The sequence below is a fragment of the Squalius cephalus genome (assembly GCF_949319135.1).
Source record: "Squalius cephalus genome assembly, chromosome: 16".
Taxonomy (NCBI): Eukaryota; Metazoa; Chordata; class Actinopteri; order Cypriniformes; family Leuciscidae; genus Squalius; species Squalius cephalus.
In genome coordinates, this window is record NC_137137.1 from 33,236,215 (window position 1) to 33,250,646 (window position 14,432).

The 14,432-nt window shown below is 38.7% G+C and overlaps 1 protein-coding gene across 1 annotated transcript in view; it reads left to right on the plus strand.

The window, feature by feature from the left end:
* Positions 1–14,432, plus strand: part of tcf7l1b (transcription factor 7 like 1b) — an 80,376-nt gene that overhangs the window by 56,886 nt on the left and 9,058 nt on the right. Inside the window, 5 exon segments of the mRNA XM_079896262.1 lie at positions 4,181–4,228; positions 4,230–4,314; positions 4,399–4,501; positions 6,123–6,203; positions 12,793–12,930. Of these exon segments, the coding sequence (XP_079752388.1) occupies positions 4,181–4,228; positions 4,230–4,314; positions 4,399–4,501; positions 6,123–6,203; positions 12,793–12,930 (455 nt within the window).

The following is a 14,432-nucleotide window of genomic DNA, read 5'->3' on the forward strand; positions in this document are numbered from 1 at the left end:
GGTTTCAGCAATGTTTCCAGGATGATGAAATATTGATACAGTTATTCCCCAGTCCTACAGATGTGCTGCCCGAACCACAACTACTAACAAACACAAATGTGATCTAGTTTGTGCAACTTCATTCATTCATGGAGGTTTCATTATCCTAAATGAGTGTTATAATTACATGTGCATGTACATCATGCCCTACTCGTGTGTTATGTGCTGTCTCGGAGTTGTCAGTGCATTGAGTGATTGTTGTGTAAGAGATTGTCAGGTACACTTTGTGTGCACAGGGCTTTGGTGTGGCATTGGGTGTGAGTCTGTCTGGCACAGCGCTCCGCTCTCACAGCATTCCTTGGTGCGCGGCCAGATTGCTTCATGCTTGTCATTAGGGCTGCACAATATATCTGAATTATTGCAATTATTATTGAATTATTATCATGATATGCATATTGCAATGGCTTGTGATTAGAGGTCTTCACAGTGAACCCGAGACCCGTAGACCCGGGAGCCGCACGGGTTCGGGTCTATATTTTAAATGATCAGCCGTGTCCGGGTCGGGTCCGAATCTATTACTTCGGGTCCCGGGTCTGTTTAACATTGTGTGTAATACCCGTGCGAGTGCGATCGGAGTCATCAGAACAGACTCGGAGAAAACCCGGCCGTGATTAGACACTGCTTGTGTTTTTTTGTAACTTGCAACTTTAAAATTCAAATTCAAAATTAGGACACTCAAAATAAATTGCGTTAAAAAGCATATTTTAGGTTGATCCAGCTAGCGTGCATGTGCAGTCTCAAGCGCGTGTCATGTTTCTATGGCAACCAGTTACCAGAGCTTCAGTGAGGGACCGCCAAACCACGCTTTAGGTTTTACAATATAAATTAACCGTCTTGTTTAATCTTAAAGTTTTAGTGGTCAGATTCAGACTCGATGCAGAGCAGAGAGCACGGAGATGATAGCAAATAAATAACGTCAGCGGCCATGGCACTGAACGAGCAACCGTTATTATAGTTAAAAAGGGCAAACAGTCAAAGTTATTATGCGAGTTAACTCGAGTCAGAATGTAAGTTACATGTGCAAAGTTGCATTTGTCATCCGTCACCGTGACATCAAGTGGACTTTTGACGCTGAAATAATGAGTGGATTAAGCTTGGACTTGGAATAACATGGAAAACTTTCTTGTCGGAGGATTGTAATGCATGATCACAGCCAGTCAGGTAACTTAACGTTACAAGGAAGGGAGAGGAGACTACTACGCTACTACGACTCCTTAAATTAGGTGAGACAAAAAGTTGTATGTTTCGCAACAGGTTTATTGACTTGTAATAGCAGTTTAAGGTGGAATATGTGACAGTCGGGTCTGTGTCTTCCCGGCGGTTTCGGGTCCAGCTTTGAAATAATAGACGGGTCCGGGTCCGGTCCGGTTAGGCATTTCTCGGATCTGCACGGGTCCGGGTCCAGCTTTTGAAATTATAGACGGGTCCGGGTCGGTTCGTTGTAGCACATTACGGGTCTCTTTCGGGTTCGGGCACGAATTTTTTGACCCGTGAAGACCTCTACTTGTGATAACTGAATGATTTTAGTACTTCAAAAAGTTAATTGGAGTTGATGCAGATAACAGAGAATAGACTTGGCACATGACTGCTACATACATGTGATGGGCATCATGTTAAGAAAACTCAATACGGTACTCGCACACACACCTCTCGGACCATACTTAGTTCTCTTCCTCAGCTTATGTGGCCAAAGACACACAAAATGAGGTCAAAATACCAGTCTTAGTGAGTATTCACATAAACAGTCAGTTATATTAAGTGAACGTAAACAGTTGAGAAAGAAAATGTGTGTGTATCAGTATATTGGATCTGTGCATTAGCTCTTAAAGTGACAGGAGCCTAATAAACCTGATGCTGTTTGTCATTCAATCAAACAACAAAAGACGGAGAGAAAATCACTCACTGCTCTTGACTGAATAACTTTTGTAGCTTTAATAAGAATCAGTGTTTAATTCATACAGTGAAAACTAAGCCGTTTTATTTTTATATTTGATTATTCAATTTCTGTTTTGTACATTTATCGTATCGCATATCACATTATTTACAGAGTTATCGCATATCGCACTTTCAATATCGTGCAGTCCTACTTGTCACCCACACATGCGATATCCTCTGATACATAAGCAACCATTGGCCTCTTTTTACCCAAGAACCATTGTGGTTTTACATCTGACACGCATTCTGCTATAAATGCACAACAGATTCAATGGCAATGGCAAGCTTTTCTCAATTAAGTGTCATTGCTTCAGGTTCTGAATTATTCAAGACAAGTACACTGTCGGTTGTAAAATAAAGAGCAAAGTAAACAGTGCTTCATGGGTGTCTAACAGCATCAAGTGTTCAAGGCATACATTTACAAATGTAGAAAAAGCTCAAATATTTGATTGCAAAATGTAGTGCAACAGGCGGGTTCTTGGACATTAAAATCCCATTCATTTTCTCCATAGGGGATTTGATTTTGAACAATAACTTAATGGTATATGATTTAGTTGAGGCCATCAGCTTACATTATTTCCACTTTTTTTTTTATTAATCGTGTTGAACAGCTGAACTCCTGTTTAAAAAACAACAACATTACCCATGATTCTGCAGAGAAATCTCAACCAATCAGAGAGTCTTTCCCTACGCTCTCAAACTACTTAAATATTTTATGCTTGATAAATATTTCAATAAATCTAATATCAACATCTTTAATTCAATGTATTTCTTTATTTGTTTTTGATTGCAATTTGATTGTCATTTGCAATGCTTAAAGGGGGGGTGAAATGCTCATTTTCACTCAATCTCCTGTTAATCTTGAGTACCTATAGAGTAATATTGCATCCTTCATATCTCCAAAAAGTATTTTGTTTTATTAAATTTTTAACATAAAGATAGGCTGTACCGAGTCTTTCCGGAAAAAACCGAGCGGCTGGGGGCGGGCCGTGTGGGCGAAGCTTAGCTGTGCTAACGCGCCAAGCTAGTGACAACACACAGAGACATTTGTTCAACAAACAGTTTTACTCACCGTCCGGTTCCAACGCACGACCGCGAACCTTTATCATTGTGACTGCTCGATCCTTAAGCATTAGACGATCTGCAAATCCGTCGATCTGGGCTTTGTTTATAAAACAATCATCGTCGAAATGCAGGGAACAAACAGTCTTTACACAACTCCGTTTATGCTCAGGAAAACAAACTCCATCCACGGGTTCCTTAACGCTGGGTTCTTTGGGAATCTGTGCAGGGTTGTCTTGCCCTGGCAACCAAAAACACACTTCTTTGGTGACATTGACTTCCCAAAAGCCGGGCAGGGCGCTTTGATGGCGAACTGCTTTCACTCTCTTGCTCTAGTCTACGAGTGCGCGCGCGGCCGCGATCTTACCGGAGAAGTGCCCTTAGGACCCATATAAGGAAATTCCGCCCTATCTTACGTAAGACAGAGTCATACTCGAAAAAAACTTTCCGAAACTTGTGACAAACCGGAAGGAGTATTTTTGGAACAAAAATACTCCTTCAAACGTACAACTTAGTTTTTGAAACTTTGTCCATGTTTAGCATGGGAATCCAACTCTTTACCAATGTAAAAAACTCAGTATGCATGAAATAGCATTTCACCCCCCCCTTTAAAGGGATTGTAGTTATTTTCCTCAATAAAGCCGTTAAGTACACAGTCTTGTACCTTTTTGTCCAATTTTCAAATGAACGTTTTCTTCAAATCAAAGTTTGTAATGTTGTGCCTCACCTCATAGATGGTTGTTTTGGTTCATAGCTTGTAACTCTTAAAAAATTAATTTTTAAAATTCCCTTATGAGAAGAATACATCTGGAACAAAGGTTGCTGATGCAGTGTACAATGACTGACTAAGTCTTAAATTATTGAATTATTTGCTTTAGTAAGTACTGATTGGATGTTGTTCAGTTCACTAACCCTACATACGAGTAATAGTGATGCTTACGCTTGCAAACACCACTGAGATAAGGGTCAATTTTGATTTCGTATCTTAATAAAGCGTCTCTCTCTCTCTCTCTCTCTCTCTCTCTCTCTCTCTCTCTCTCTCTCTCTCTCTCTCTCTCTCTCTCTCTCTCTCTCTCTCTCTCTCTCTCTCTCTCTCTCTCTCTCTCTCTCTCTCTCTCTCTCTCTCTCTCTCTCTCTCTCTCAGTCTAATAAGGTCCCGGTGGTCCAGCATGCGCACATGCACCCCCTGACCCCCCCTCATCACCTACAGCAATGAACACTTCTCTCCAGGAACTCCTCCAGCCCACCTCTCGCCAGAGATACTGGACCCAAAGACAGGTGTTACACACTCTTCTGACACACCTTAACTTGTGTTTCTGTCTTTTAATCATGTGACTTACTGACTGTGTGCCTCTGTTCCAGGTATTCCTCGGACCCCTCACCCCTCAGAGCTGTCGCCCTATTACCCACTGTCCCCTGGGGCCATGGGGCAGATCCCGCACCCACTGGGCTGGCTCGTCCCACAGTGAGTATCCCTTATTAAGAGGCTTTCGCACTGAAATAACCTGTTAATAGTTCCTAGAACTATTGGCGGAAGTTCCCAGATTTGGCGAGTTCGCACCGCAGGAACTGGGAATGATTTCAGTGGAACTAATTTACTCCTATTTCAGAGTCGGTCTAAACCAGCACTATAGGAACTATCCGTGACGTTAGTGTTCGCTGATTGGCCGAACGCACGTGAAACACCCGCCATATTAAAACACACAGATTATAGCCTATATATTTACTCCAGAAACGAACTCTACAAACATGTAAAACAGTGATAGATGAACCTCTTAACCTTTACGCTGAGGCTAAAATCCTCAAAGGAGACCAAGAGAAACATGATCATGTATTTCTGGACATCAACAACACAACATACGCTAATAACTTTTCATTACTGTCTACTTTCTATGTATGACAGTTCTATCTAATACTGTATAAGACAGGACTGTTAGACAGATCGTACACTAATGAACACGGAGACTGCGACTGTTTGCTCAGGCTCTGGCGTTCTCAGCGCCGTCAAAATAAAAGTCCCAACAACAAGCGTGTCTCACGTCACGTCAGAGTTCCTACTTACAGTGCGAATGCAACCAGGAAAACTTTCCTAAGGGAACCATTAGTTCTCTGGGAAACACCCTGGTGGCTCGTTCCTAGAACTACCCGGTGTGAAAGCGCTATAGTCATTGCCTACACACCCCGATTCAAGTCAAGTCACCTTTATTTCTAATAGCACTTTATACAACACAGATCGATTCAAAGCAGCTTCACAGCGATGAACAGGAAAATAACAGAATCAATCCAAACTTCATAAACTTAGTCAAATTCTGCTGTAAAGAAGCTCTAAAAAGACAAGTGTCATTATTCAGCTGAAGTCGGTTCAGTGTTGATTCAGTTCAATACCTGTGTAAAGAGTTTAATTCAGTTCTACTGAAGAAAAAGTAGATACACCATATAAGATCTTCCCCTTTTATTTCTGTTTAAATCCTCTTTGAACACCCATTTTTATTCTTTATGTTTTAATTCTGTTTGAGGGTGTAACATTTTTCATGTGTCCTTTTTGTTTTCTTTATTTTGTAGACTTTAAATTTAGTTTTAAGTTTGTTTTATATTTGTTGTACAGCTCTTTGGTTTCAACAAACTGTTGTTTTTAAAAGTGTCATGATTCGGTTCAGTTCAATAACAATGTCGATGTTGCAAAATTATTATGTCAATTATTCAGCTATAAAGCAGCTCTACAAAGACAAGAGTGTCATTCTTCAGCTCAAGTCAGTTCAGTTGATTCGGTCGAGTTCAATAACTCTGTAAAGTTCATTGATTAACTATTTCAATTCAGCTCTACAGAAGACAATAGTGCCATATTCTGTTCAATATTGATTCAGTTCAATAACAATGTTGATTTGTCAATTGTTTAGCTATAAATACCTGTAAAAGTTGATCAATTATGAGTTAATTGCAACTCTTCTGAAGACAATAGTTTGTTCAGTTCAATAATGTCGATGTTGCAAAATTCTTCAATTATGAACCAAAATAGATTGAGCTATGAAGCAGCTCTATGAAAGATATTGTCTGATTCACACTCGTTCTGTCTGTGTTCGTCTCAGGCAGGGTCAACACATGTACCCCATCACTGGGGGCTTCCGTCACCCGTACCCAGCTCTCGCCATGAACGCATCCATGTCCAGGTGAGTGTGTTTCCAGAGTCATACTCTCATTCTTCACACTACACTTTTATTTCCAGTTCATTACACATGTACACAAACTCACACACTCTCACACTCTCTCACTCACACACTCTCTCACTCACACACTCACTCACACACTCACTCACTCACTCACTCACTCACTCACTCACTTACTCACACGCTCACACACACACACACACACACACACACACACTCTCTCTCTCACTCACTCACTCACTCACACACACTCACTCACTCACTCTCTCTCACTCACTCACTCACTCACTTACTTACTCACTCACTCTCTCACACACACACACACACACACACACACACACACACACTCTCTCATTCTCAAACCCACACACACACACACACACACACACACACACACACACTGACGGAGGGTGATGCTCTATCTCCACTTGAGTTTTGCAGGGTAAATTTACCACAGAATTGTATTAATCTTAATTAGTTATTTAAAGGTTATATTACCATGGCATTAATGCTGCGATGAAACTGAAGTAGTGGCAGATCCTTTCTTTCATACAGTGTTGTACATCAGAGTGTAAAACATAATCGGAAAAGAAAAAATGTAATGCGGGTTCTTGCTTCTGGTCATCGGTTGTTGATAGGATTTGAGATGTAGATATTACACAGGTGAAGCACTGAAGAGTGGGCTGGGCTTTAAAAAAATGACAAATAAAACGTGTACAGAAGAAATCGTTCGCAATTACATTTGTAACGTGTTTAGAAAACAGATTGGGTGAATTGTCATTTTTATGTTGACAAACAAGCCAGTCAACACTTCTGTAATAGAGTTTCTACACAACCCTAAATTAGTATTAGCAACATCTCCAGCAGTATTGCTCAAATTTGAATAGCAAAATCTGAAAACAAGCACAAAGTAATTGGTTTGAGGGATAAATGTTCAATTATAAAGGGTGAATCATTTATTTGGTAACACTTTTTTTGTTTTTTTAAGGTGACGTAGTTACTCGTGTCACATGTGCTACTTACTATAGTAATAACAGTAAATTATGCATAATTATAAGTAACTAACCATAAAACAAAGCCTAACCTAAGCCCTTTATTAAGTAGTTAATTAATATTACATAATCATTTTTTGTTTAATTACACCGTAACAACGTCACCTTAAAATAACCATTTATTTTGCTTTATCAGCTTGCTGAATGAATTAATCTGTAGTCTAATTTTAAAGTTGTGCTAATAACAACAAATTATTATTATTATTTATCTCATCTGACTGCCGTTATCCATGTTTCTCTTAAAACATTTTCTCTTTTGGAAGGGGATGGAAATTAATAGTGAATTTGTCTTCTATTTTACCTCGGTACATCAGCTGTCAGAGTTCATTCACAATCGCTCAAGACGAAATGGATCTGAATTGATGAAGAAATGCTCTTAATTTAGTGGTAGCACTGGATTAAATGAGGATAATCTGTACTGAGCTCCTCTTGTTGGTGTGTGTGTGTGTGTGTGTGTGTGTGTGTGTGTGTGTGTGTGTGTGTGTGTGTGTGTGTGTGTGTGTGTGTGTGTGTGTGTGTGTGTGTGTGTGTGTGTGTGTGTGTGTGTGTGTGTGTGTGTGTGTGTGTGTGTGTGTGTGTGTGTGTGTGTGTGTGTGTGTGTTGTTGAATTATTCATACAGAGCTCATAGTGATCAATAGCCCGTCTTCTTCCAGACCTTTACAGCCATTGTCAGGACAGCTCAGGCGTGCTTGTTTCTCCATTGGCATGTGTGTGAAAGGACTACACTTTCTGTCGCTACTTTGAGACGTTCCCTATTCATAGTGTTTGGTTTAAATCCCTCCCTCATTCGGTCCTGAATTGAAAAGGTTTTGCTTTACAGTAAAGATAGCCATATGATTTAAAGGTACAGTCAAGAAGTTTTGGTAAAGTCTTTTGTTGAGCGATATGTGAAGCTCACACAGAAGTCACTTTAGCATAGTAGCTTTCTGTTTGACTACTTGAACCCGTTGTGAATCTGCATGGGCGAATCTTTCACCCTCGCGCATAATTCCAGATTCATAGTGAATAGGGCTGTCACTTTACGTTAGAAAATCGATTGCACAATCGATCGGACCAACCAACACAAGTTTCGAAAACGGACGATACGGGACGATACGCCGCAGCGAACGCGCATCACACAGCAACTACAGGCTCTGACAAACACACATAACAGCAAATTATACTTCTGTGTCTCTTTTTTACTACAAAACTGAATTCTGCCAGTATTCAGTCTCATGCATACAGATACAGATTTGGGCTACGGTCTACAATCGCCATTTCTAATGGTAAACACCGCCATGAAGACTGCAGTAATGTTTTCCATAGGGATCGACCGATATGGATTTTTTTAGTGCCGATACCGACTTTTTTTTTCATCAGCCTTAGCCGATGACAGATACGGGCTGCCGATATTTGGAGCCGATACTGCTTTTGCTCACTCAATTTACATCATAAAAATGACACAATGATGATAACAAATGTTACAAGTCTCAATTTAAAAAAGGAACATTTATTGAACTTAAAAAAAACAATATTTGACAAATGTTAAAAACGTAAGGTAGAGTGAGGCAAGTAAAAAAAAAAAGTTCTGTGCTGCAAATACTGAAAATAAATATTTAAGCTTAATTCAAATTCTGAAAATAAATTCTGAAAATAAATATTTAAGCATAAATAAAATAATTACACTATTGCACACAGTAGCAACAAGCAAGAAGCATAATAAACGTCTGTCGTTGCTATGCAACCATGAACTGCGCTCTCCATGATGACGAGGAAGTAAGGATTCATTTATTTCTAGCCCTTTACGACTACATATATTTATGGAGATGAGAAATAAAAACCCGCCCTGTCCAGCTATGATCCGCTGTTCGGCCGAGCTTTCGATGTTGTCATGGAAAGGTCAGTTGTTTTTTGTCACATGACCTGCGTGCGCTTGCGGCATTCTGAAAAGTTTAGATGTTTTCATCTCACCACGGCACAGGAGCACCTGGACAAACGAGCGCGCTGCATCGCATGCGTGTCACAACCGCGTCGCTTCTTTTATGAGTACACGTCCAAACCTCAGCCAGGTGGTCGCTGAATAAAACTCCCACAAATATCACGGAATCACCGAACAACGTCGGCATTATTTAATCCTATGACCAGTGTTCGTAACAGCTGCCGTATACATATGGATAGCCTCAAACTTAGCTATTTGCAGCTCCCTAAATACAATGACAAGCAGTTTTATAGATGAGGCATTCGGCATTCACGTTTTCCATTTGGACCCACAAACTTGCTTAGTTGCACGCGCATATAGAGCAACGTGTTTCCACTTTCAAAGTGTATGGCAATATTTCAGCTAAGTCAAACAGTTAAAAGATGCTTTGAAAGTTTAAAACTTGCCGTTGTCTTGAAGAGGCTTCCAGCACTGTGTGGGAGGGGCAGTGCATGGGCTGCACGTGAACTGCAGCGTCTCCAGCAACACAGAGCTGCCTCCGGACGCCTGTCTGTAAATAATGGCGGGAAAAAACTATCGGCGAACGCAGCAGCCGCGTATCGGCCGATGCCGTTACACGTCAAAACCGCAAATATCGGCCCGATTTATCGGTCGATCACTAGTTTTCCATTGATGCTATGGCAGTCCACTCTGCTTAGTGTTTTTCGAGAATGTTGCACTCCTGTTTGTCATTGTGCACGAAACTTCACGCCAATAAATCATCAGGAATATTGCTGACTTGTGCGCGTCTCAAGCGCCCTCATTACGTTCGTCCTAATGCCTGTTAGTTGTCCGTGGATTTGCCTATATTTGGCGTTTAAAATGGAAACGTCTTTAGACATGGAAAATCGATTTTACAATCGATTCAATGAACACTTATGTCTCAAAAATCGAACAGGATTTTTTCACAAAAGTGACTGCCCTACTAGTGGAGATGATTTCGGTTGCAAAAATTAGCCGAATAGAAATCAATGTGAATGCACCTTAAAGCAGATATCTGGAAGTCACACATTCAGTCTAAATTCTGCTTTTGAGGTGAGATGACTTTTCTTAGTAGTCTGCAGGACATCATGATAACAGTTGAATGAAGTCTTCCCAGTATCCCAACTGAAATTTTAAGGGGTTTAATAAGAGTATAAGAGGAGGGCGGAGAAACCAGTGGTCCAATTTTAGATGCCAACAGTTTTGTATTGTGTGTTCACCCCAGTAGAAGCTTTCAGTGCTTGAATCAGAACCGTGTCCCATTCAGCTGCTTGTAGGAAGTGCTTTTCATGGGATTTGGAAAGTGCCAGATGTGTTTGGTAAGGGGGGAATGGTCTTGAGTGTGGCACACTTTTTGTTACCACAGTAACCTGGCTCTTTACCTGTAACAGGAGCGGATAAAGGAGCTTTTCAGCTGGTGCTGTATTTGGACCATATATAACATTCGAACAGAAATGAGAGTGTGTTTTAGTCCAGACGCAGCATTAAGACCCGAGTCTTTGAGTGTGGTATTCTGGGATGTTTAAAAGCCCTGATATACAGTTCGAGTGAAATCGTAGAACGACAAAACCAGGCCAAAACGCAGTTCGTTTAGAGTTCACTTCTGGAGTTGTTCGAAACGGCTTGCCAAAGTGAAATTTCTGGAAAAATTAGCTCTGGCCGATAAACGCCCTCAAACTACCATTGGTTTGTGGTGATGACATCATACGTGGGTGTGGCTCTGAGGCTCCGCCTTCTTTGATGTGTAAATATCCGCTTTATAGTAGAAAATAAAGTTGTAGTTCTAATTTAAAGCGACACTGACACTTTTTTTTTTTTTTTTTTTTCAACCAATCTATTTTATAAAGTGCTATATAAATAAACGTAACTGGAGTGATGAATCGTAGAGCTGGTGCAAACACATCGCTATGATGCTTTCTGAACTGCTGTTTTCTCACTGCTGTCATTTATATGATGTGTTTATATTGTTAATTGAGAGGAAAGCGCGGAGCATATATTTACATACAGTACCAGTCAAAAGTTTGGAAACACTACTATTTGTAATGTTTTTGAAAGAAGTCTCTTATGCTCATCAAGCCTGCAGTTAAAAAAAACAAAAACAAAAAAAAACAGTAATATTATGAAATATTATTACAATTTAAAATAATGGTTCTCTTTTTTAATATACTTTAAAATGTAATTTATTTTTGTGATGCAAAGCTGAATTTTCATCAGCAAGTACTCCAGTCTTTGGTGTCTTATGATCCTTCAGAAATCATTCTAATATGATGATTTATGATCAATGTTGGAAACAGTTGTGCTGCTTAATATTTTTTTTATAACCTGAGATACTTTTTTCAGGATTATTTGATGAATAAAAAGTTAAAAAGAACTGTATTTATTTAGAATAGAAATCTTTTGTAACAATATACACTACCGTTCAAAAGTTTGGGAACAATAACTTTTTTTTTTTAAAGAAATTAGTACTTTAATTCAACAAGGATGCGTTAAATTGATAAAAGGTGATGGTAACGATTTATATTGTTAGAAATGTTTTTATTTTGAATAAATGCTGTTTTTATGAATAAATGCTGTTAACGTTTTACTCATCAATGAATCCTGAAAAAAGTATTCCAAAAAAATATATTAAACAGCACAACTGTTTCCATCATTGATAATAACTGAGTATCAAATCATCATATTAGAATGATTTCTGAAGGATCATAAGACACCAAAGACTGGAGTACTTGCTGATGAAAATTCAGCTTTGCATCACAAAAATAAATTACATTTTAAAATATATTAAAAAAAGAGAACCATTATTTTAAATTGTAATAATATTTCATAATATTACTGTTTTTTTTGTTTGTTTTTGTTTTTAACTGCAGGCTTGATGAGCATAAGAGACTTCTTTCAAAAGCATTAAAAATAGTAGTGTTTCCAAACTTTTGACTGGTACTGTATTCATCTAAACGTCGCTCTCAGAAGCGTGGACATGTCGGGATGTTCGCTAACAATGCATCTCTGGCCCCAAAGTCTAAAATCTTTTAAGAATGAACGGCGAAGATGTGCTTTTCCTTTAGGGCTATACAGTATATATATATAGCGATATCAAAACAATTTCATCAATGATTTGAATAGCTCTATTTGAAAAGAATACATCATTCTAGAACAGTGAATCTGCATTGAAAATTATAAACATATCACAAGCACAGATTAATACAATAGAAGAAAAGATACAATTGAAATAAGCAGTGCTTTTTGTTTTTCATTTAAATGTAACCGTATTCAGGTACAGAAATTGAATCACTGTATAAATGAAATATAACTAATATTTAATTAATTAATACAATTTATCTTTGTTAAAGCTACAAAAGTCATTTTCTCTTTTTCTTTTGTTATTTGATCACCATTGGTTGCACAAACAGCTGCAGGTACATTAGGCTGCTGTCCCTTTAAGACGAATATAAGACCTAATATAAATGACACGCATCCGTTTTCTTTCTCAATTGTCTCAATGCGCACATCGCAATATCGATGCTAAAATGATATATCGTACAGCCCTACTTTCCTTGGTTTCAGAAGGCAATAATGGTAATTTACCTCTCTTTTTCTTTACAGTTTGGTGTCCAGTCGCTTTTCTCCTCATATCGTTCATCATCCTCACAGTCTTCATCAGACGGGCATCCCTCACCCAGCCATCGTCTCTCCGGCTATTAAACAAGAACCCAACGGAGAACTCAGCCCAGCGGCTCAAGCGTAAGCTCAAGCATGCTACACACTTTCCTGCTGTTTTTCTTTTCTTCTTTAAAGGGATAGTTCACCCAAAAATGAAAATTAGCCCCTGATTTACTCACCCTGAAGTCATCCAAGGTGTATATGACATTCTTCTTTCAGACGAATACAGTCAGAGTTATATTAAAAAATGTCTTGGCTTTTCCAAGCTTTATAATGGCAGTGAAAGGCCGTTTCTGTTTTGAAGTCCATCAAAGCTCATCCATCCATCATAAAAGTGCATCTATCCACATAGACGTGCATCTTTCCATCATAAAAGTGCATCTTTCCATCATAAAAGTGCATCTATCCATGATAAAAGTGCATCTATCCATCCATCCATCATAAGTGCATCTATCATAAAAGTGCATCTGTCATCTATCATAAAAGTGCATCTATCATTTTAAAAGTGCATCTATCCATCATAAGTTCATCCATCCATCATAAAAGTGCATCTATCCACATAGACGTGCATCTTTCCATCATAAAAGTGCATCTTTCCATCATAAAAGTGCATCTTTCCATCATAAAAGTGCATCTATCCATCCATCCATCATAAGTGCATCTATCATAAAAGTGCATCTGTCATCTATCATAAAAGTGCATCTATCATTTTAAAAGTGCATCTATCCATCATAAGTTCATCCATCCATCATAAAAGTGCATCTTTCCATCATAAAAGTGCATCTATCCATCATAAGTTCATCCATCCATCATAGAAGTGCATCTTTCCATCATAAAATTGCATTATCCATCATAAAAGTGCATCTTTCCATCATAAAAGTGCATCTATCCATCATAAAAGTACATCTTTCCATCATAAAAGTGAATAAAAGTGCATCTTTCCATCATAAAAGTGCATCTTTCCATCATAAAAGTGCATCTATCCATCATAAAAGTTCATCTATCCATCATAAAAGTGAACCTTTCCATCATAAAAGTGCATCTTTCCATCATAAAAGTGCATCTTTCCATCATAAAAGTGCATATATCCATCATAAAAGTGCATATATCCATCGCATATATCCATCATAAAAGTGCATATATCCATCATAAAAGTGCATCTATCCATCATAAAAGTTCATCTTTCCATCTATCTTTCCATCATAAAAGTGCATCTATCTATCCATCATAAAAGTGCATCTATTCATGATAAAGTGCTCAACACTGCTCCGGGGGGTTAAAGGCCTTCTGAAGTGAAGCGATACATTTGTGTAAGAAAAATATCCATATTTAACACGTTACGAAGTAAAATTCTACTTGCGCCCAAAGCGCAAATTATGCAACTTGTGACGTCGGAAGTAGCGAAAGAAGAAAATTATACACACCTAGGATGACTTGAGGGTGAGTAAATCAGGGGCTAATTTTCATTTTTGGGTGAACTATCCCTTTAATGCTTTATTCAACTAAATAGCATTAGCTTCACACTCTCACCTCCACATGACTCGTTGATAGTTTATCGCTGTTTTGTCTACCAACTCGCCACC